The sequence below is a fragment of the Salarias fasciatus genome, chromosome 2, assembly GCF_902148845.1.
Source record: "Salarias fasciatus chromosome 2, fSalaFa1.1, whole genome shotgun sequence".
Taxonomy (NCBI): Eukaryota; Metazoa; Chordata; class Actinopteri; order Blenniiformes; family Blenniidae; genus Salarias; species Salarias fasciatus.
The window spans coordinates 19828147-19850292 of record NC_043746.1 but is presented as its reverse complement, the minus strand read 5'-3'; the positions used below and the strand labels follow the sequence as shown (position 1 = coordinate 19850292).

Genomic DNA, 22146 nt, shown 5'->3' with positions numbered 1-22146 from the left:
GTTTAGTTGAACTTTGAATTTATTCATTTGAATGATTAGGTGAGACCTTTGAAAAGCAACTCAACATTCACATCGAGCAACTGCCTGGAGGGCGGAGGGATATTAACTGGTCAATATATTGTTATTGCTCCTAAATTATGCCTATCTCCAAATATGTTTGAAATCAAAGATGAACTTTAACTAGCCCTCACACTGAACGCTGCATTCCCAGTGCAGACTTTGTTTATTTAGTTATCGGGTGCGTCTTTACCACTTCAGCAGCCTCAATGTGCTTTTGCATGAATGACGATCACACATTTACACACGGGCTGATTGGGGTGCTGAATTGTGTCCTCACATATTTCACTTTCCATGTGTTTTGCAGATTATGCTATGAGTTATAGCATGAAAAAACATTTCAAATGATTTAGACGGTGACAATGATCGGAAGTGCCTGAGTGGAGCACTTTGGTCCCATCAGCACAAGTGTGAATGTGTTTGTGGAAGAAACTATGAAACATATCAGAGCATTAAAATGAAATAATCTGGAAAAAAGAGAAAAGGAAACATAATCCAAGAGATTATCTCTGTAAAAAATTTAGGGTTAAATTAAGGCTATAATAAAGTCTAAGAGTTGTGGGGAAACGCCTTCTCACAACAACAATAGCATCTCTAATGAAGACTGAGGCCCTGTTAACGTGACATTTTCAACTGAAAACTTCCCCTGCATTTTGGATGTCCGTTTGCACAAAGGTGTTAGGAGCCACTGAACACGCAACTGTTTAAAAACAGCTTCCATGGTGAAACTTTTTGAAAATGCTCTGACTCCATCTCCATGTACATGTCAGACAAATAAACTTTTATGAAACGCTGCAAATTTCTGTGGAAGCGACATCAGTTTCCATGTGTTGCTCTGTAAACACACAACTTTTTCTTGAAACGGCAAAGCAAAAATGATGTATTTTCATTTAAACCATCGTGTCAAAGGAGTTTCAGCTCACAACTTCAAACAAAGTGAAAACAGACGCAGTCATAAACGGGAGGTGTTCTCAGAGGAAGTAAATCACACTGCGCGATGTATGTTTATTAATTAGCATAAAGTTCTCCGAGTATTCAGCGCAGTCTAAATGCAACACATTCCATATTCATGCAGGCAAATGAACTGAACTGTCACTGTGTGTGTGTGTGCGTGCGTGCGTGTGTGTGTTTTTGTACACATCCCTGAGTGCATACAGTTAGTAGATCAGCTTCCACGTGTGTGTGTGTGTGTGTGTGTGTGTGTGTGTGTGTGTGTGTGTGTGTGTGTGGGTGCAGTATTAAATTTGAGCTCCAGTAGATCAGGCCCTCACACAGCAATGCTAATGAGTGCCAGGCAAGGTGTTCGCACCCCATTGGGAGAAAATTAGGATTTAGTGTTTTGTTCGAGAACATGTTGATACTTAAGTTTAGACGACAGATTGAAATGCCAAGTCTGGAATTGAATTGTTCTCCCAACTGAGCCACAACTGCCAACTTAATAAAATCTATGATTGCTGAAGACTGATCCATATGTAAGCCACTGTTTCTGGTTAAAACTCAAAGATAATATACAGTATGTCTCACCTACTTTCATCACACTTTACCCTCTGAGCTCATCATAAGAAATCAACGGGGCCATTAAAGGGATTTCCCTGAACCCGGCGCTTAAAATGACAAGTTGCATTCAAGATAAAAACTGAAGTGTGCTCAAGGCCAGCTGTCCTAAAAGGCGTCATTTGGCATAAGACACCCATGCCATTTCACACTGACTAGACCCATTTGCAAGCCCTGCTCCTCTCAGTGTTTTAACACCTCTCCGACATGCAATCGTTAGGAAACAAAAACCCACTGGGAGTAAAATTGAGATGCTGTGGTTATAAAGCCTGATAACAGCTTCAGGCAGCTGATTTGAGGCATGAATATGTACTTAGCGAGGCTCATCGCTGTAATTTCTTAATGGAAATAATGTGTTTTCTACTCTGGCACATGTCCAAAATCTGTCCAATTACAATGTAAAGAAGAAACTGTTTAGAGAACAGTTAACTGGAAATAATGAGCTGACAGCTCGTATATTTGCAGAAATAAGTACAAACAGGAAACTCATTTTTTTCCCCCACTTTGATTCTAAAGTTTTGACATTTATTGTTCATCAAAACTATTGCTAAGTTATTAAAGAAAAAGTGCAGTAACGCTCGAATGGGTACGTATATTATTTTAATTATACCACTTTCTCAGATGTAATCACAACTTTTACATTGATTGCAGAGACAGAAAGCAGCTGTACATTCAGCTAAATATGGGGAGAAGAAAGCGTCCGAAGCAAAAATGAAACTTTCTTCCAAACTGGGTTACATAATATTTGCTTATACTCATTTAGAAAGATGTCAATCATACATTTTGTTTATTTCAGTAATTCTGTTTCTGACCTAATTCCTGCATAAGATGAGGAAGTTGACGATCAGGGAAATTCTCATCCTCTTCTGTTAATGCATTACAGTTAAGATGGAAAGACAGTATCCCTCCCCCAGAACTACACACACACACACACACACCCGCACACACTAATCAGGCTCATGAGTGCCAGCTCCATCTGATGATAAGACTCCTCTGATTTTTTTTTTTTTTTTCCCAGTTCTGACTCACGATCTCTCACTGACCGGAGGCAAGGACAGCAGGGATCCTTGGTGCGATTCTCTGTCCATCACTTTAATGCAATCCACTACGCTTCGCTCTCCATTTGCCAACGAGCAGAAAGGCAGCAGATGACCAGAGGACGTTGACGCGTGTCCGCTGTGGCGATGTTCACATGCTGGTGGAGCCTGCTTGTGGGACGCTGCTGGATTTACAGCATTCGGCATGTTTTCTGTTCAGCGTCCCGCTGTGAGCAGATGCAAGCCGCACGACTGGAGCTCTTGTAATTAATGACATTTACACGCCAGTTGTGAAATTTTGCAAGCGAGGACTGACACTATGATAGCTCAGTTATGTTAAAGAGTCCTAATTACTCAAAATGATGCTGCTAATGAACATACACAAAAAAGTAAATCATCATGCACGTGTTTACAGCGCCAATTAGAAAAGAGGTTGAGATGAGGGGTGCAATGTTTTAGGAGAAGTTAATATTTAAATTTAATGGCAGCATTCATCTTAAAAAGTCGAAACATGCCCCCTTTTGTGGCTCCCTGTCTCTTTAGTGAGGGATTTTGTCCTATTCCAGACTCAAATAGGACTGCAGCACCTCAACTTCTATTTAATAAATGTTGAAAGGTCAGGAACAATTCAACTACAGTCCACTCTACGATGTCTATCCACAGCCTTGCTAAAAGCAGGCAAAAAAAGAAAAAAAAGCCCTAAGTATTATGCGACTTGGAGTAATGTATTTTAAACATTGTTTCTGAAAATGCAGTGTGTATTGAGAATGCGTTTGAAGCTTTTAATCACAGTCTTTGACAACCCTAACAGGTTTTAAATGCTGCTGAAGTACGAGGTGTTTTGCTTCGTGCAATCCTCAGGGGGTTTGCATTCTGCATCCCAGCTACTGCTGTGAATATTAGAGATCTGATCTTATATTTGCAATCAAAAGAATGAACGGCAATCGGCTTCTGTGGTGCAACATATTCAATACTCTTCATCTCAGTGTAAACAGGAAAAATGTACCTTTTCTTGAAATGCACAGTCCTGCCATCGTAATGAAAATGTCTGAGCGCAAAACTTTAAGGATTCAAAAGCTGTAAACTGTGTCTTGTCGATCATTGTTGTGTAAATAGGGCCATAAACAGCAAGTCTGCTACCAGTTGTGCTCGAAAATATTCACACAACTTCAAAATATTAAATGCTGAGTTTGAAAAAAACAAAAAGTGTTTGCTGCTGTCTGGTAAAGGGATCAAATGTACCAAAGTGAGATACAATGAGCACTTTGCTGCCTCATTAAAGTCTCAGACAAAACTCCAAGTGAAAGCCCAAATCTTCAAAAACTTTTTCCCACATGAATTCTCAGTGAAATTGGCAGACAAGCTCGCATTGTTAGCAGCAGCAGTTGTTTTTCTTTTTAAGTATACATTATAGTTCCTTTTTGTAGGATGTGGTGGGCCGCATGATGGGGTTCTGGGGAGCTGATGGGGGTCAAGGGTCTTGCTCGGGGAGCCAAAGTGGTGACTCCTGATCCATAAGTCAGCTTTTCTAACCTCTGGGGCACCACTCCTCATTTAACTGCTTGAGTTGAAAGTGTTTGCATATGGTTCTCGTTGGAGTGAATATATCATGTTTTTGCATACGGAATCACAGCCTGGTTCAGTAATCGATGCATTTACCTGAAAAATCAGGTTCAGGTTGGTTAGCACCCACAAAACAGCAATTAACATGAAAAAATGTGAGTCCACAGAGAACCTAAACAACCAGTCAGCCATGAAACAAGTCGTTTTCTGACGTTCTCCGGTCTGGAACAACACTCTGCAAAAAGCAAAACGAACAGGTTGTATCTGCTCCACTGACGCAGGCTACACGCTACCTTGTTTTTGGATTTTATTCAGCATTTAAGGCAAATTTTTGTTGCTTTTTTGGCCAGTTGTTCACACAGAAATTGCATTGCGAGTCACTGAAAATGGCACTTTTTAAGATCGCTTTCCAGAGTGCAACATTTTGAAAATGAACTACTCTCCGTCTCCTTGTAAACAGGGAAAACTACAACTTTCTTGAAATGCTCAGTACTACTACATCGACAGACGTAACAATGGAGGATACCAGATTTTTTTGTACCTCTCACTCTTTTGAATTGAACAGCCATTCTCCAACAAAGTGTGCATTTACTCCATCATCATCTGGATCACATGCAGAGACACGTTTTATCGCATAAACCAGACACAGTGAGCGTACATGTTTAAAGGAGCTTGAGGGGTGTCAATTTAGTTCAGGGACTATATACAGCCCAATTTCATCTTGACTGAGCCGGACCGGTAAAATAGTTTCATAGAAACCTTTAAATTTAACCTTTAAAGTTTTTCTTTTTTGTAGTGCAGAGTATATGAGACGAAAATGTTGTATTTTTGCAAAACCAAAGTGCCTTATTTTTGTCACCAGATGTGCACCTTCTGGTGAAAAATACGCTGAAATGTCAAAAAAAGTTCTCCTGTAGCTGTTGCATTATGCATGCTTTTACAACCGTTTCATAATGGGAAACTTTCCTGAATGGAAAAATGTTAAAAAAAAACAAAAAAAAAAAAAACCTGCATTTTCGGGCTGATGTTGCTTTTGCAAACAAGATCTTATTTCCTGACAATCCTCGGTGGTTTTGCATGAGAACACTGACATAACCTTGGAAGATGTGTAACAGCCACACACTATAAAAACCAGTGCATGATACAGTGTTCACTTGCACTTGGAAATTGTAAAGGAAACTGTGTTTACAGACAGTGGTTTCCAGATGTTTTCCTGAGATCATGCAGTGGTTGTCCTTCCACGATGATTTAAATTAGTTTTGCAGTTGTGCAGCCTGTGATTGAAAAAAAAAAATCTGTTTTGGACAAATGGGTTTAGTTTAGTTGAGTTTAGTTTAGTTTAGTTTAGTTTAGTTAGAACTTCTTTACTAAAATTGATGTTGTTGAGGCCTCCCAATCTGGATTTAAAGCTTTATAAAGCACAAAATCAGCGCTTAATCACTTTTCAATGATATTTTAGCTGCTGTCTACAGTAACTGTGTTATCTTGGTGCTCTTGAATTTAGCTGCTGCATTTGACACCGTGACACCCTGATCTCTTGTTTGAAGCCGTGCGGTTGCTAAAAAAAGGCTGTAAAGGGTTACAGCCAGTGCAACGAACACGACACAACAGGTGTTGGTTATAAAATCATCAACGGTGCTGCTCTGTTCGTGGAACCGATAAAACACGACGTCGATGACAGTGAGTCAGCACGAACAATACCAGGACACTGAAACTGAAGCGGCCAAGTGGAATGCGGCCAATCTTCCAGTGCAGGATTTGCAGCTGTTCTTGTTTGTGACCAAGACACACTAATGAGTCTGTTACCAACAAACAAGTGTGGATATGAACTTTCCTTTTGTTGCCCATGGATTATCTGACGTTTGAGGAGTTGGTGCACTTGTTGCGCTCCACGTGCTTTTACTGAAGGCACAGGTGTCACATATCACATAACACTGAGGTCCAGCACAATGGGATGTGTTGTTGCTCCGTGCTGATATAAACGTTGCCATAAAATGTTAGTCCATTTATCAATTATCTTTACTGCCTCATTTAACTCAGTTGGAGCCAATCCAAGCCGACTCTGCATGACGGCAGGGTTCAAACTGAACAGGACACCATCACTTTGCCGTGATGTGAGAGTGCTAACCACTACACCACTGTTCAGTCTGAGAATATTGTTGAGGGGAAATGTATGAAGAAATTGCTGGTTTCATCTTTGTGTTGCAGCCCGGCTTCAACTGTTGAAACGATATACAAGAACATGTTTAGAGCTGTTTTATCTGCATTGGCAATTAAGTTTTCAGTCCAGGAAGATAAAAAAAATGCATTCCAATCAGATGCCAAACATCAAGCATTTAGTAAACAAACCAAATATGGACAACGTAGAAAAGAGACTTCAACATCTGTGCACACTGCAGAGGCGGGCGCTGATGCATAAATTACCATGAGTTATCAACTTTAAGAAGCAAATATGGGATGGATTTCCTCTTTTTTTCTTCTTCTTCTTCTTTCTGAAAAGAAGATACTGCACTGATATGTGATACTGCACAAAGAAAACCTCTTGGAGTCACAGTAGGTTCAGAAAATCTGAGAGAACCAAGTTTTTGTTTTGAGGCAGTGATCAAGTTGCAGTTAACTTTCAACAATGCAGGACACAATACACACACACACACACACACACACACACACACACACACACACACACACACACACACACACACACACACGCTAACAGATGCCCTCCCTTCACCCTCTGAGACTCTGATCTGAACTTTTGTCTCTATTACATCTTTCTCTTTCTCATTTCCTCTTGTCAACAACCATGAGGTTGGAGACCGATCATATTCATCCAGCGCTTGCATTTTTTAACATTGCTTGTTTTTTCCACGTTGCTCGCCACACTCTGCCTCTCACATCCACCGCCTCTTCCCCCCTCTCTCCATCCCATCTCCTCCTATCTGAACCATTTCTCTCCATCTATCCTCCTCCACTTAACTAATCTCCCAGCTGCCTCCAGCGAAATGAATCACCCTCTCAATTTCGTGTTCGCCTTTCCCTCCATCCCAGGATGCTCCGTGCCCATTTTCATCTTCCATCATTCCCCCCCCAATGTGACCACAACTCCATCAGATTCCGCCTGTCTTTTACACCTGCCCTCCACCCTTAATCCCTCCTTTGCTCCACCCTCCTCCTCCCGTCCCACATACACCCTATTGGTGGCAGGAGAGCATATAATTTTTCAGAGGAGGTGCTGACAGTTGACTGCTCTCTGGGCTATGAGCCGCTCTCCTCGCCCCCGGGTTCACGGAGTCACGCCTCCGTTCCACTCCAGGATTATGCAGATCTTAATTCCCTTCCGCTTACACCTGAAGGTGGCAGGGCATGAAATAAGGAAAGTGTTCACTGCAAATAAAAGTTTTAACTCTAGGAGGAGGGGGAGGGCGAGAGAAGGTGGGCTGAAGAGAGCTTGGTTGCTGGTGCAAGATCTGAGAGAGGGAAGAGTGAGAAATGTGGTGTGTTGTGAGCCAAACCGGGAGTGAAAATCAAACAATGTAGAAAACCAGGGTTTGGGCTCACCAAACACACCATGTTTATTCTTTCTCTGTTCTTTTGAGGATAGCATCATGCAAATTTCCTTATTTATTTATTTTTTCCTTCTTGGAAGATAAATCTGGGTGTTGAGTTTGTCTTACACTTTGTGGTTTGTGATGAAAGGCGGTTGGAGGTTGCTGGATTACAATCATCAACAAATGAGTACATACTCCTGATGCTGCTCTTCCAACCTCTCAAATACAAGAAAGAAATTACAAGGGAAAAAAAGCCAGAAATCAACACTTTAGGGCAACTGCAAAGCCACAGGTAGTTTGTCAGATTATTTGTGGTCACTGTCACCAAAAAATAAATCTTTTTTTTTTTTTTTGCAATACTTATGCTGCATATGCTTATGTCACCATTTCATATCAGTTTGCAGATTGAGAACCGGCAGAGTGATTTCGCGGTTGGAGAGTTGGTGCCAGACCAGCTGCGCGCTGCGTGCGTAAAAGGCTGGATTATTCAGAGCAGCGCTCCTCGCTTCCATCTAGAAGGCTGTGCGTTATTTTCCTGTCATATGTTGAAGCAATATATGAATGAAATTGTAACATTAATTACCTCGAGACTGTCTATCACTGTACCTCCGCTCCAGTATTGACACGCCTCACACACAATGGATCCTCATTTAAAGGAGCGCGCGACATGATTAACTTCGAAAAGTCGATTAAATGAAACACATGCGGTTTGATCTTGGACAGCCATCGACTCAAACGGCGAAAAAGTTCAGGAGAAGCAACTGTGGAGGGAGGAAATAAGTCGCGGAAAGAGATAACAGCAAACATCAGTGCGCCTCACCTGATAAAGCCTCCTTGGAAAAAGCAGAAAGACAAAACATACAGAATCCGAATGACCTGTGGGAGCATCCTCTGGCTCAGAGTCTCTCCTCACTCCCGCTGAAGAACTTGCAGAAATAATTTCGGAAATCAGCAAATCCACTGAGCAGCTCGTGAGACAGGGCTAGAGGAGGAAGGCATCGTCTCTATCAGTGATCCAAGCTGGTCTTTGGGGAAACTTCTCCCCCTCCCACCAAGTCCAGGGGGCTGCGCGCGTCCACACAGCGGGCTGGATGGACGCACGGCGCGGGTCCGTGTGCGCTGCTGTGGTCGTGCCTGTGTTCAAGGGGAGTGTCGGTTTGCGAGACTATATATATTTTTTCCTCCCTTCTTCTCTCAATTTGACAATGTGGTTTCACCTCCTTTCCCCTCTGTATTTCCCTCCCTCGCTCCCAAAATTTCAAAAGAGGCGCAGATTTAAAGAAACAGTAGCTTTTGTTTTGACGGCCGACTCGTGCGTAATTAAAAGTAATTAGGTTGGAGGGAGAGATGGCTGAAATAATGCGGATTGCAGAGCTGAGCACACGTAGTTCATGGCCAGTAGGGAGTGAAACACTAATACGATATGCAGTTCTTAAAGGCAGGATGCAGTGTGCTGAAAAAAGTGTATGTGCATGTGTGTGTGTTTGAGAGAGAGAGAGAGAGAGACAGACAGAGAGAGAGAGAGAGAGAGAGAGAAATTGTGTAACAATCCAGCCAAAAATCCAGCAACAATGCCTCCAAACCTCTTTGAACATTCACTGTATCAAACCTGCCTTTGAGCTTTTCCTACCAACAAAAAAAAAACAAACAAAACCTTTCGGCTTCCAAAATGTTGTCAATTTTACTTTTTTCTCATAATAGTGATACATGTCTTCATCTTGTTGAAACATTGTGCTGCCTGCAACATCTTCTGAGATGTGCTGTTGTAAAGCGGCTGTGGCTCCTTTGTTACAGTGTGGTCGTCATCCAAACCTAATGTTCACAGATCAGTCCTCTGTCTCATTCTGGCCACAAGTCACACTGTGTTTAGGCAAGACTCATTAAATCTTCAGCTTTGCACATTTTCTGTATGATGATTTATAATGATGAATATGCACTCTTTATCATTTTTTTTTTAATAATGCACAAGAATAAGTCTCAGCTGCAGTGGAGATCAGTGTCATGAGCGAGCACTGTAGCACTTGCCCTATTCCCCAGTCAGCTGGGTTACTGTATTCAACCAGAGGGTCAACACCAGGGGGTGTCAAACACATTTTAGTTCAGAAGCCATAGTTTCATCTTGAGCGGGCTGGATTGGTAAAATAGTGCTATAAAAACTATTAAATTTAAACTTTAAATATGTTTTGATTGTTGCAGCGCAGAGTATGTGTGATGAAAATCTATATTTTCCAAACCAAACCATTACAGCGATTGCAACAATTTTTCAACGATACCTTCTGGTGCAAAATGCAGTGAAATGTCTCAAAAGAGAAAAAAAATCCTTCTCGAATGCCTTTACAGAGTCACCTTGACTGGCTTTCCTGGCTTTCCAGCCAGTTTTGTCAGCAGTGAAGTAGCCATCTTTCATGACCGTGTCAGTCACATCTCAGCTCGGATCTTGGTGTTGTGCTGTGTCTGCTGCTCCTGAGAAATTTGTTAAAAAAAACAGTGTTTTCTTTGAAGTTATTGCAATTTGCTTAGTGGTTTGGAGTAGGCTGGCTAACGCCGCCTGAATCACAAGTGAGATTCAGGCTGGGAACCACTTGTTCACTTTCTCGTAGGGGAGGAGCAGCTTAAAATGTTCCGCAGCTGTTGATTGGGCACTGCGCATGTCTGTCAGTCTGGGGCTGTTGAAACCCAGAGCCAATCGTGTCAGTTCTAGCCGCAGACAGAACTGCAGAGCGACAGCAAAACCAGGAAGAAGAATAAGCATTGCTGTGTTTACTTCTTTCGCAATGGCGCCGGACTATTATTGCTGTTTGTGTAAAGTAAACATGAGGGAAAGTGGACCCCGCATTTATGCACACCCCACAGATATGTCTCTGTGTGTGTGTGTGTGTGTGTGTGTGTGTGTGTGTGCAGTCGCTTAGTGCGCTCATCGTCTAACTGTCCCTCCCCATCCTGTGATTGGGTCCCGGACTTAGGGACAAATTCTCCTCTTGGTCGCCAGACTGCCCTGCAAATCGAAATGGAATGAGGGCGCAGGCAGGATGGGAGTTCCCAGGCTAGGTTTGGAGGGTCATATTGGAGCCTCTTTCAGGCCAGTTTTGTTCCACGGGCCTGATGTTTGACACTTCTGATCTATGGCCCGCAACTTGTCCTCGAGATTCCATAACTAAGAAGTTCTGAAAGTACTTCTAAATCCTTAAAGCGAAGTTTGTATTTCACTACACAGGCTACTCAGCCAGCCAATTTGTAGCAATGTCACAGTCTTTTCTATTTTGAAGATCATTCTGGTATGCTTGCACATTTTCTACACAAACCCATGGCAAAGTTGTGACTTGAAGAGCCAAAGTTAATTAAAGCATCAACGTAACATCATTAATTAGTGGGCAGACTGGTGATGGAACGGGTGACAGTCGCAAGTCATGTTACAGGATTCAGAAGTATCTCAGTGGTGGAGCTCTTTGCAAGTCAGTTTTGTCACTTTTACTGTGTGTGTGCGTGTGTGTGCAAGCAACTGTGCAAAAAACCTTCAGATTCCTTAAAATGTGAAATTGCACTCTATCAATGAAGTCTGTTCGCCCTTCTAATGTGTTGTTAAATTCACAGTACTGACATGTTGCGTCAATGCTTTGCAGAAAAGTAATTTTTATTATGGCGACAACTTTTTTAAAGGTGGTCATTAAAGTCACAGTTTTGACATATTGTGACAGCTACAACAAAACCCTCTCTTGTGTTTTTTTTTTTTTTTTTTGTACATTTCAGATTTTGCCAATTCCCAAGCTTTATCCAGTAATTGACAAGGCCTTTTTTTTTCAGGCATCTTAGCGCAGTGAGACATGTCAAACAAGCCCACAGCCATTGTATATGAATGGGCTCTTCTTTCTCCATGGGAAAATAAATCTGTTGGGTAGCTATCAGGCCTGTGCTTTCTCAGGTTGTACATCAGTGTATACACACTTTCAGCATCCATTAAGGCCTCGGTATATCAGGGATCACAGGGCAGTAGCACAATGTGACACATCACTCACAGGCTTTCACCGTCAAATCGCCTCCCCTGCAGTCACTCGTCTCCCCCACTCGATCTCACTCAGCTCATCCTGAGTTTTCCACTCAGGCAGAGGTCTTAGTGTTTCCTCTTCTTTATGCCAGGAAACACTGATGATTAGCCCTCACCTTTTCACAATTAGTCAGTCCCCTTGTTCCTTTTCCACTGAAGCATGGATATTAAATATGCATTTGGGTTTCTTCGTTCTGATGGAGGACTTAACATCACAAGTCACTTTGAATCTGATTGGCCAATTAGAATGGTTTTTGATTAATATCTTTGTCATGCTGTTTCTATATTTGGGTTTCAATCTGACCTGGTTATATGGCTGTCATCATCTGATTAAAATTAGAAGGAAATCTAGGGAGAGTGCTGGAAATGTGCAAAGTTCAGTTACATTTATGGTCTTTAAATTCTACTCATGTACAAATAAAAGCATTGTTAAGAAAACATTCTTCTATAATACCACTCAAAGTTAAGACATTTCAACTGCATTTAGTTCCATTTTCAATAAAATCTCATTCAATTTTCCAGTTTAAAACCAGATTTGTCAAACAAGTAATAGTTGCACTTTTTGGATGAAAACATGAGGCATTTGTTTTCTCAGTTTGCAGAAGAAATGTACAAAGATTCATATGAAAAGACTTTAAATTGTCTGTGTCCTCAGTAGAGACTTGCAGTTTAGAACAGGATTAGACCATGTAAATTGTACTAACATATGGGTACAGATGGAGACCTATTTGAGATATCATTAATATTATTTTATAGGTACTTAAAAATATTGTGATAGTCCGTAACATTTGTGAAGTGTGAAGTGACACTGACAGTACGTCTACCACTATGTCCACCAGCTGCTGACACCTGAGAGGCCAGCGCAGGCTTGAACAGGCCTGTAGTAAAAAGCAAATGTTCAGAATGGCATATATAAGTGATGGTGAAGCTAAAAATAACAAGGCGATGAATTACATTATTGGCAGCTGAACTGTTGAAGCTGTTCTTCTGTACTGTAGAGCAGCAGGGGACCTTCAGCGTGGCCGCTAACATCTGGGCTCGGACGGTATGCTTCCTACTACAGTCTGCTGTTACACATGAGGTTTTCTTGAAGGGCATCAGTGATCACACCACATTAGGATGAATAATAATGTTCCACACGACATTAAGATAGGAGAGGCTTGACTAGTAAAGTCATGAACCTGAGTGCTCTAAGATGTGGTACTGATAAATAAAACCCATCAGAGCAATGGATACGCTGGAATTATTGACTATTGACTGTTAAAAGAGTCGACTTTATTCTGTCTAGCTGAGTAAAGTGTTTAGTTAATACAATTCAGCCAAGAAGCTTCAGAGTGAGTTAACGCTTCACTCATAGAGCACATTTTCAACAACTTCAGCAGTCTCAAAGAACTTCATACTGTTCTGCATGTTTGTAGCTTTCTCTTGGTTTGCATGTTTTCTGTATTCTGATATTTTGCTGGATTACTGTGTTCTTGCCCTGTTTCCATAGTCATCGCCTTTTCAAAAAATTCCATTTTCCTTCAAAAGTGACCTTTCCTGCTGCTCAGAGCACCGTGTCACAGTAAACTGTCACCCAAAATACAAGGAAAGTTACTGTTTTCACTTGTAAACAGGGCCTAAGAGAGTCGTCCATGTTAGGTGCTTGATCTCCTTTGGCCCAATTTGAAGTTCAGTCTTTTTTCAGAGCATTTGCAAATGCAAATCAAATCACTGTCATTGGGATTGGAAGATAACCGACTCTCACCTCTGAGCACATTTATGAAGTTCAATAACAATCAGTTACAAATAAATAATTGTTCTTCCGTCTGCAAGAATAGACCAAGTAAACAACAGTGCTTCAGTCCTAAGGACAATCGAGTTAGAACTTAGCTGAGTTGAGTTAGAAGCTCATTTAATTACAGTAAGCAGTTCAAGGGCAATTCAGAAACAATGGAAATTTCAGCCTTTTTCTTTTTCTTTTTCCTTCTGTAGCCTCTCAAACTGACCTGATGTTCCACTTGTATATTAATGGAGATGATTTCCCAAGACAGGTCCATTTCCAGACAGCTGTGGCGATCACTACCTGCACAACCCCAAGGAAAACCATCTTTGACCACCGCGCTGCTAATATATCCATGAACCACGCTTGTGTTTTATTCATAGTTACAAAGCAAACTCGACCTCTAACACAGAAACCTAAAGAGACTTCGGGAGATTGGATCTGATATTTCCTCTCATGGCATCACTTTGCAGACTTGCCTTGCGCATGCAGGCAGTAAAAAAACGGAGAGAAATCACTGTGACTGCGATTTAGGTAGCACTCAGGCACCATTGAGTTGAAAATGTTGGGTGTAATTCCCTCATTCTTTGCTAAGTTGCCGTCGTGTCAAGCAGTTGTACCTTGTTTGCGAATCCGCTTTCCCCCCCTTTTTTTCCCCGAGCTGTGTGACTTGTACCTTGCAGTGTTTTCAGCCCCTTTCTAACAGAGAAATGGCTGCTCAGCCTGGCACAAAATCCGAATCTCGTGTTTTCCCCTGAGGAGCAGACCTGTGGCTGGAGGAGCCTGTCTGTAGCGTAACCTCTTCCTTATCCTCGGCAGCAGAGTAAATAACATTCTGCCTGGCTGTTGGTCTGCGCGGATACAAAAAGCTTTGTGCATCGGTCCATGCTGTTTATGGCCTAAAGAGGTGATTATCCTCAAAATGTTTAGGGAAACTTACATGGAGACAAGGTTAAGGCGCCGCTGTGTCTGGTTTTATTTCAGCTTTCTGGATTCAACAGGACTTTAGTCACAACTGTCGGTCCGTTTCATGTACTTTTAACAGAAAAAGTAATTACTTGTAAAAGATCTTGAGGCAGATCAACTTGCTGGTTACTACTGTTGCCTCGCAGTAAAAAGACAAGGGTCTGATTACGAAGCAGGTTTTTTTGTGCAGAGTTTGCGTGTTCTGCTTGTACCAATGTGGATTTGCAGCTTAATTGGTACATGTTGATTGGTGATTCCTAATTATATCATTTCGCTGACCTGTTCAGGGTATATTTGTACCTCTCACCATGTAGCTGCGACTGACTTCAGCTGCCTGTGACTGCGGCCTGGAAAAAATGGGTTTCAATTTAAAAATGATTTATGGATTCATTTTGAGAAGACAAGTACAAATGATCTTTAACATTAAAGTAAAATTGTATTCGTATGTAGAATTCCTTCCATTTAGACATGTAAATACCATAAATCATCAACCATGTCATCCTTTGTTCTAACTAAAGTGAGAGCAGAATGCAGGAGCTGTTTGTTCACCGCTTATTCCTGACTTTTTGATTTGTTTTTGAAAATGTAGACACAAGGCTATTTGTTTTTCAAGTTTATTTTTGCCCGTTTTTCCAACATGACTCAGCCTTCATTGGATTTCAGTTCATTGTTAATACTGACTGTGTAATCTCAGGGTAGATTGTGTCAAAAAGGCAAACAAATAAATAGATAAAACTTTTGTAAGTCACACATGAGGAGATTTTCTGACTTCAGAAAAAAAGGTTGAAAAAGTAAGCTTTTTGATGTTTAGGTTGTTTATGTTCTGTCTGATCTTGTTGGGATTCCTTTTCTCTTTTTGTTATTTTCTTTGCTTAATCTTTAATTTTTATTTTTTCTAATATTTGAGATTTTCCTATTTTTTTCTGTACAGTCGATGGAATCCTGTGGCACAGTAATAAAACACACTATTCAAAGTGTGTTCTCTAAGACCATTTTCACCAGCAACAAACACAAGTGGCATTTTAAATAATAATAATAATGAAAAAAAACATTCTGATAAGATTTTCTAAAGGTGCAAGGATGGACCAAATCAAGAACTACCCACCATTCAATGAAGAACGTGCTTGGTCATATCTAAAGCGCCCTCATACATAAATATGGGCCCCAACCCATTTCAGAATAATCCTTTTGGCTTTTGCTGTTTACTCAGTCATGTTCCCCGCTTTGAAAACTCGACTTTAAACTTTACCTGGAAGAAAAGTGTTGCTTGCGTTGACTGATTACATGTAAAAAGTTTGTTTAATGTCATGAAGGTGGAGTGATAAAGATGTGCGCAGTGAAGTTAAACTCCAGACACCAGCGTCCGTCAGCAGACAAAGCGTTCATTCAGTTTGCACTGCCGGCCGAAGAAGACGTCCAGCTCAAAAGAAAGCTGACGGACACGGCTGCCTTAAAGTGAATGACAAGGCAATAGAGAGTCAGTCAGCCAAATTATTGAACGAATACAAAGTCAAAGTAGGTTTAACTCAATGTGAACTATACATGTGTTCATAGGCGAGGGACTCAAAGGCTCTTTCATGATTCTCCTTCAGCATCGTAGCAATGCATTCAGGAGGAATATCTCAACAAGACACTTCAAAAAACTACTGAAACATTTCTGAGTTTAACTAAGACAATGCGGTGACATATTTAAAGTTACTTCATCCAAAGAGTGCAAAACAGCACTGACCCGACATCTCCCATTACAAGATGAGCGCTCCATATTGCAGTAATAAGATAATATAAAACATATAGTCTATATTCTTCTGTATTATAGGAGGTTAGGGAAATATGCTTATTTGTGTTCCTGCTGAGACAAGACGAAACAATTAAATATAGTGAATATGAAACTGGAGCACACAGACAGTCGGCTGACGTTAGCAAAGAGTTAGCCGGCTTATCCAACAGTCGCTAATTAAAATCTTATATCTTCTTCGATCGGCCTATAAAGCATGTGTAGAAACTAATTTTGAAAAAAATAAAGTAAGAATAACTTTTGGACAAAGTTAGACAGGTTGTTCCTTTCTACTCTGTCTCTTGGCTTCAACTTGACATTTGACTTGTGTGAGTGTTGCTAGTATTTCTATCAAAAGGAAATTTTACAACATGGACGATGAATGTACTAAATAACAAATAATACATTTAAAATCAAAATATTCTGTTTAATTTAAAGGTCAACAAACATGTGAAGCTAGGATTTCCTCCCCCACGCATCAACTTCTGATCCAACCTGAACACAACATCACCTTGCCCCACCTGCCATGCCCAGCATGTTTCATGCATGCGGACGGTGTATCTTGGAAATCCTCTTCCTCCTACCTCAGTGGGCTCTCAGGCTTTGCTAGCCACCCTCTGTGCAGGCACTCCTCCACATTCAGCTGGGCCTCCTGGATGCGGTCGTCCCGGGGGACATCGAACCCCCACAGCTCCAGTGTCCCGCTTTGAGACTGCCGAGATGAGAACCACATCAGGCCTGAATGTTTTCTAGGAACTGCAGATGCTTCCCTAAGTCAGATTTCAGTTCCCAGTGGTGTGGCGAGAGACTGGATGTGTTGTAGTAGGTTTTATATATTTTATATATAATATTCAACAACTCAAACACGTTGAGATTTAGTCAGTCACATTGCATGTTGCAGCATAAAACTGTCCTGGCATTTTGCATGAACACATGCTCAATATTTGATATTAGTGAAGGAAAAACCATTTCACAGTTGTGTAAATTCTACAGCAGTCTCAAAACAGGATCTCGTCTCATTGTGAGTCTTTGTATGGGTTTAATCCAAGTAATTTGGTTTTTCCCACAGTCTAATAATATGCATTTGAGGGTCATTAATGTATTGGTGTCCAGATGAAGCCCGTTTAAAGCATAGTGTATTATTAATTTATTTTGAGATCAAAACAACATCTTCCTCACAGTGTTGGTCCTAACACATCCATAAAAATCCGATCACCGCTGGTTGAACTTTGGCCTAACCTACTTCTGATTCTTTACACACTCTCTTGTAAAGCCATGTTTACACATACTGCCATGCTCCTGTGTTGCCACTGCTCACCCAGAAGGGTTAATATTAGATCAGAATATGAAAATACATCTCCAAAACACAAAGCTTTAACTGCTGAGAGATAAATACAGATTGGTGAGTAATTCAGTTCGAAAAGACTCTTGCTCAAGCTTCCATTGAAGCAGACAGTCTCAGTGGAAGCCTTTATCACTTGACTGACACATAATTGCAGAGAAAACTCAATACTTCAAGCTTGACCAAAGATGCATGAACCCTGACGGGATGAACAGAAAATACAATATGTCTTGTAGCTTGTTTGTTGTTGTTGTTGTTGTTGTTTTCTTTGCTGATCTGCTGCCGGACCCTGACCGCTGTCAGAAGAGCATGCGTTGCCTTGATTCTGCCAAACAACTGCAGAGAGGTTTCTCTGGGCTCGAGTGAGAGCTTGGTATGTTTAACAGTGGCATAAATAACAGTAGCGACTGAAATGGAAGGAAAAGGTCAGCCTTTAATGACGAACATGCATATGGGGACACGGGTCAGGTAGGCCACCGAAGAAAAGGTCACCAATGAGGCTCCTGCGGGCCTGATCAAAGATGGTCAGGATCTTCTTTTAGTGTTTTGCATTCCAGTTGCGTTTCAGTTGCATTCAATGAAGTATTACGTTACAAGCAATGAGTTATTTTATCTCCGCTGCTTCTCACAACAACATTGCAAGCCCTTTGTGGCTCCACTCCTCCAAGTTTGCAAGCGGTGTGTTTGTAGAAGTGAGGGAGCTCAGTTCCAGATAAGAAGTTCCAACCTCAGCAGCGACTCTGTTCCTCTCTCTCACACAAGAGGAGATCACCCCTGCACCCTTTCCTGAAACTCCTCGCAGCCTTATTTCCTGCTGAAAACTCTGTCTGTGCCCCAGATAACGCCGCTTTTTTTTTTCCACCGCATGGGAAGCAAGACTGACTGACAACTCTGGACACAAAATAACCCTTTTAAAGCGGCATTTAGATTCCTTCCCACTCACCGCACGAAATCTCACGTCTCTTTTTTTAGTGGAGCAACAGGCGAAGAGAGTCTGGATGTCGCCTCTTTTAGTCAATGTGTTCTCTCACTTTGTAGTGCTCTTTTTTTCCGTTTCTTTTTTATTGCTTTTATATATGAGCAAACAAAAAAAATCAACAATGATCATGAAGACCTTTTGGTGGATGCAGAAACATCACAGAGAAAATATAAAAGATCCACACCTTCAAAAGAAACACCTTCAATTCAGAAAATAAGAAGGATAAGATCAATTTAAAAATACAAAAAAACAGTGGTCCAAACAAAGATCACTTGAAATCCAGTCTGATAGTAGAGACATAAGTAATCAATTCTTTCCAGTTGTCAAGAAAAACCTCCTTTTGTGTTCTGAGATTAAAAGTTTAATTACAAAGATATTGTGCATAATATTACAGTAATCCATCCATCTACATTGGGTGCTTCAGCCATTTTTTGGTTATGGACTTCTTATAGGCCACCAGTAACATTCTCAGCAGATACTGTTGAATAATTTTATAATATTCTTCACATCATGCTTATTATATTATGTTATTTAGTATTATTCACATTGTGCATGTCTCTGTTAGATGTAGTGTGCTTGTGTACACAGGTGTGGAAAAGACAATGTATTGTTTTAGGTTTGCCTGCCTGCCTTTTTTCATTTTTACGGCAGCTGGACGGTCTGTTTTTTCTAAAGGCAAAAAAGCTACATGTAACTTCGCCTCTATGTTTCCCTCTTACGCAAATGGGGCTCATTTGACAAGGAATGTGACACTATGAACAACATCTGGTATTCGAGAAGGATGGATTGAGAATTAGTGGATCCTGATAAGGATTCAGAAGAGGTCACGGACAGGCACCTTTGCAGGGAAGGGGGAAGAAAGGCAAATGACAGGTTCACAGTTGTGCTCTTATAGATGTGTACAGCCACCATGGCGTGTTACGGAATGGTTTATAGCATGTGTGTAGTTTAACGAAAAACCATATGAGATACAATGTACTCCCAGAAAACAGTATAAAGACAAGGAGTGGAGAGCGGTCCGTGCGCCAGTTCCAGACGGTCACGCTGGTTGCCGGGGTTTTTAGCAATAAAGCTCTCTATTTTGCATTCTGACTCCGACTCCGCCTGATTTTTCAGAGAAAAACCACGATTGAAGACTTCAAGAACCAAGAATGGATATAACTGAAGATTTTAAGATTTTTCCGGAAAATATGTTTGTGGGTTTTTTTGCATTGCAACTGGCCTAGGATACTTTTTAAATAAAAATTCACAACAATACTAATCCTATTTCCTGTACTCCAGTTCCTCCAGATCAACCAAATATAACAAGCTGAAACTGAAAGTTACTGTTGTTGAAAACACCGTCTCACAGATTTGATGTATGCTCAGCCAAAATGGGGTCACAGCAGGGCAACTCCAAAATAAGTGAAAATGATTTGCCTCTTTGCTTCCACAGCATCTCCAACACGGCCTGGTTTGAATATGATTTCTTTTGATGTGGAGTGCAGAAATAGAGGAGAATGTTTTTCCATGAAGATTCTCTCTGAAGTTTGTTGTTTTCCATTGTTTGAAAATGTTCAGTCCAGTTCTTTTGTGTGATTCTGATGTTTCTCTTTCCCATCTTGATTTGGTATTAGATGTATTTTCTTTGTTGAAGACTCGCGTATACAGTCATTTAGAAACTGCCTCCTCACAAGGTTTGTCTTGGTGAACTTCTACAAATACCTGTAGAATCTTATTTTCACATTCATAATTGTTTCAGATCATTTTTCTCCATGCAGTCTCTTATTTGTAAGAATCTAAAGTGATCCTGGTTCTGTCAGCCAAATTTATCTCCACGATCTTGAAAACTCGTAAACGTACCTTTGCTCATTGACTGAACAGCATGTTCTGAGTCCAGCGGAGGTTCAGTTCCGTGAATCCCTGGTCATGTTGACTGGGTGTGAATTGTGGGTCATATGCAAAACATTTCTAAATTATTAATGCGTTTGTTTAATTGAACTGTTTTAATCTCTTGTTCCAAAGCTGGAATGAAGTAGTGATCCTCAGATTCTTCTGATGTTTTTGTAACAATGGCTCTCCTTTGTAGCGTTCCTAAATATATTGAAGTAAAACCAGCACGATTACATTTTTGGCTCTCTTTATTCAGTTTAACTTTTTTTTTGCAGTACACACAGTAACATTTTATTTGATTAAAAAGAATGGCAAATTATTCACATTCCCATATACACAGTAAATAATTCAGCAAAAAATGGATGAATGCGTCATCGGCAAGGTCTCACAGAGTCTCTGTGTTGTGTTGAGTCTGCTACTCTTCAAAAACTTGCTCAAAAAAAAATCCATGTTTTCTTAGAAATCATTACAATATGCTTGGTGGTTTGGCCGGATTGGAGCCTCTTGTGGGCCAGTTTTGGCCCATGGGCCTTATGTTTAATGCCTCTGGATTAATTCATTGAAAACAGAACACAGTTTCAATGGATTGTGGGAGTTTTTCGCCATGTTAGAGTATAAAAGCTGTTTCTTGAGAAGAACTGACAGATCTGATTTTAATATTTATAATACCTTCTTTTTGGCACAAACCTTGAGTAAACAGCATGTATTTACCTGTGAGCAGAGCCTCAGGTTCAGTGTACAAACAGAAACTCTCAGCTCAGCCGCCTTTTCTCCACAGATCAATCGTAATGATTTGTGTACTGAGCAGATTGGAGGTGGTTTGCTTTGAGTCACGTTACAGCTATGATGCAGTGGGTTTTAATTGCCGTGGCTTTTACGACACAAGCCACCATATCAAGGAGTTGTAATCATGAAATACAACTATCGCAGTGCTGACTTGAATGTGCAGCTGTGTGCAGCTTTATGACTCCAGCGATGTGCAGCTGCAATAAAATAAGCTGCTCAATACTGTCTTTGTCCTCCTTTTAATTTACTGAGGCAAAACATATTTAATTGGCTGTGAGATCCTTCCTTTTTAAACTTGTTTTTTTTCCGAATCCTTTGATTGAAGATGGCACTCTTTAAACAGCAGTGGTGTGACTCGTATGTAGAGTGCATTTCGAAGGAGCGCTCAATGGCTGCCCTATTTTCCACGTTACGCCTGTGACACTCGAAGGGGTAGAGCGAGGCGACAGTACTGTACCCCGTGGCTTCCTTTATGTTGTGAGTTTGTGATGGGAATCAAGAGAATGCAAGAGCAATGCGGTAAATGCATTAAATTTTAATTAGCCAACCGACGCGGCGAAGATGTAAGAAATCTCTCAGTTCTCTTTTTCCCTCACGGCGAGGGATCTTATGGATGACAGGAACCAAATTTTCACATGTTGTTTAATGCCACAGTGAACCTGTTGTCTTACGTAATTTTAAATTTGACATGTTCCGTCACTGTTTTATTTAAAGTTCATTATAATGATTATACCTCACACCCTGCAGTACTGACGATCCAATCATCCATCTTCTACATCACATTATCCAATTTAGGCCCCAGTTTTGGCCTGATTTAGAAAGATCCTCCATAAAGTACAATGCATTGCATGTTCTTACAAATAG

General features: G+C 40.9%; 1 protein-coding gene across 2 annotated transcripts in view; it reads right to left on the bottom strand.

Moving 5' to 3' along the window:
* The window catches only part of glra4a (glycine receptor, alpha 4a), a 60486-nt gene extending 51644 nt beyond the window's left edge, over window positions 1–8842 (bottom strand). For both annotated transcript variants that reach the window (XM_030110843.1, XM_030110849.1), the window contains exon 1: window positions 8580–8842. In XM_030110843.1, coding sequence (XP_029966703.1) covers window positions 8580–8647 — 68 coding nt within the window. In that variant the 5' untranslated portion in view covers window positions 8648–8842. The remainder of the gene's footprint in view (window positions 1–8579) is intronic.
* Between the last annotated feature and the right edge of the window lie 13304 nt (window positions 8843–22146).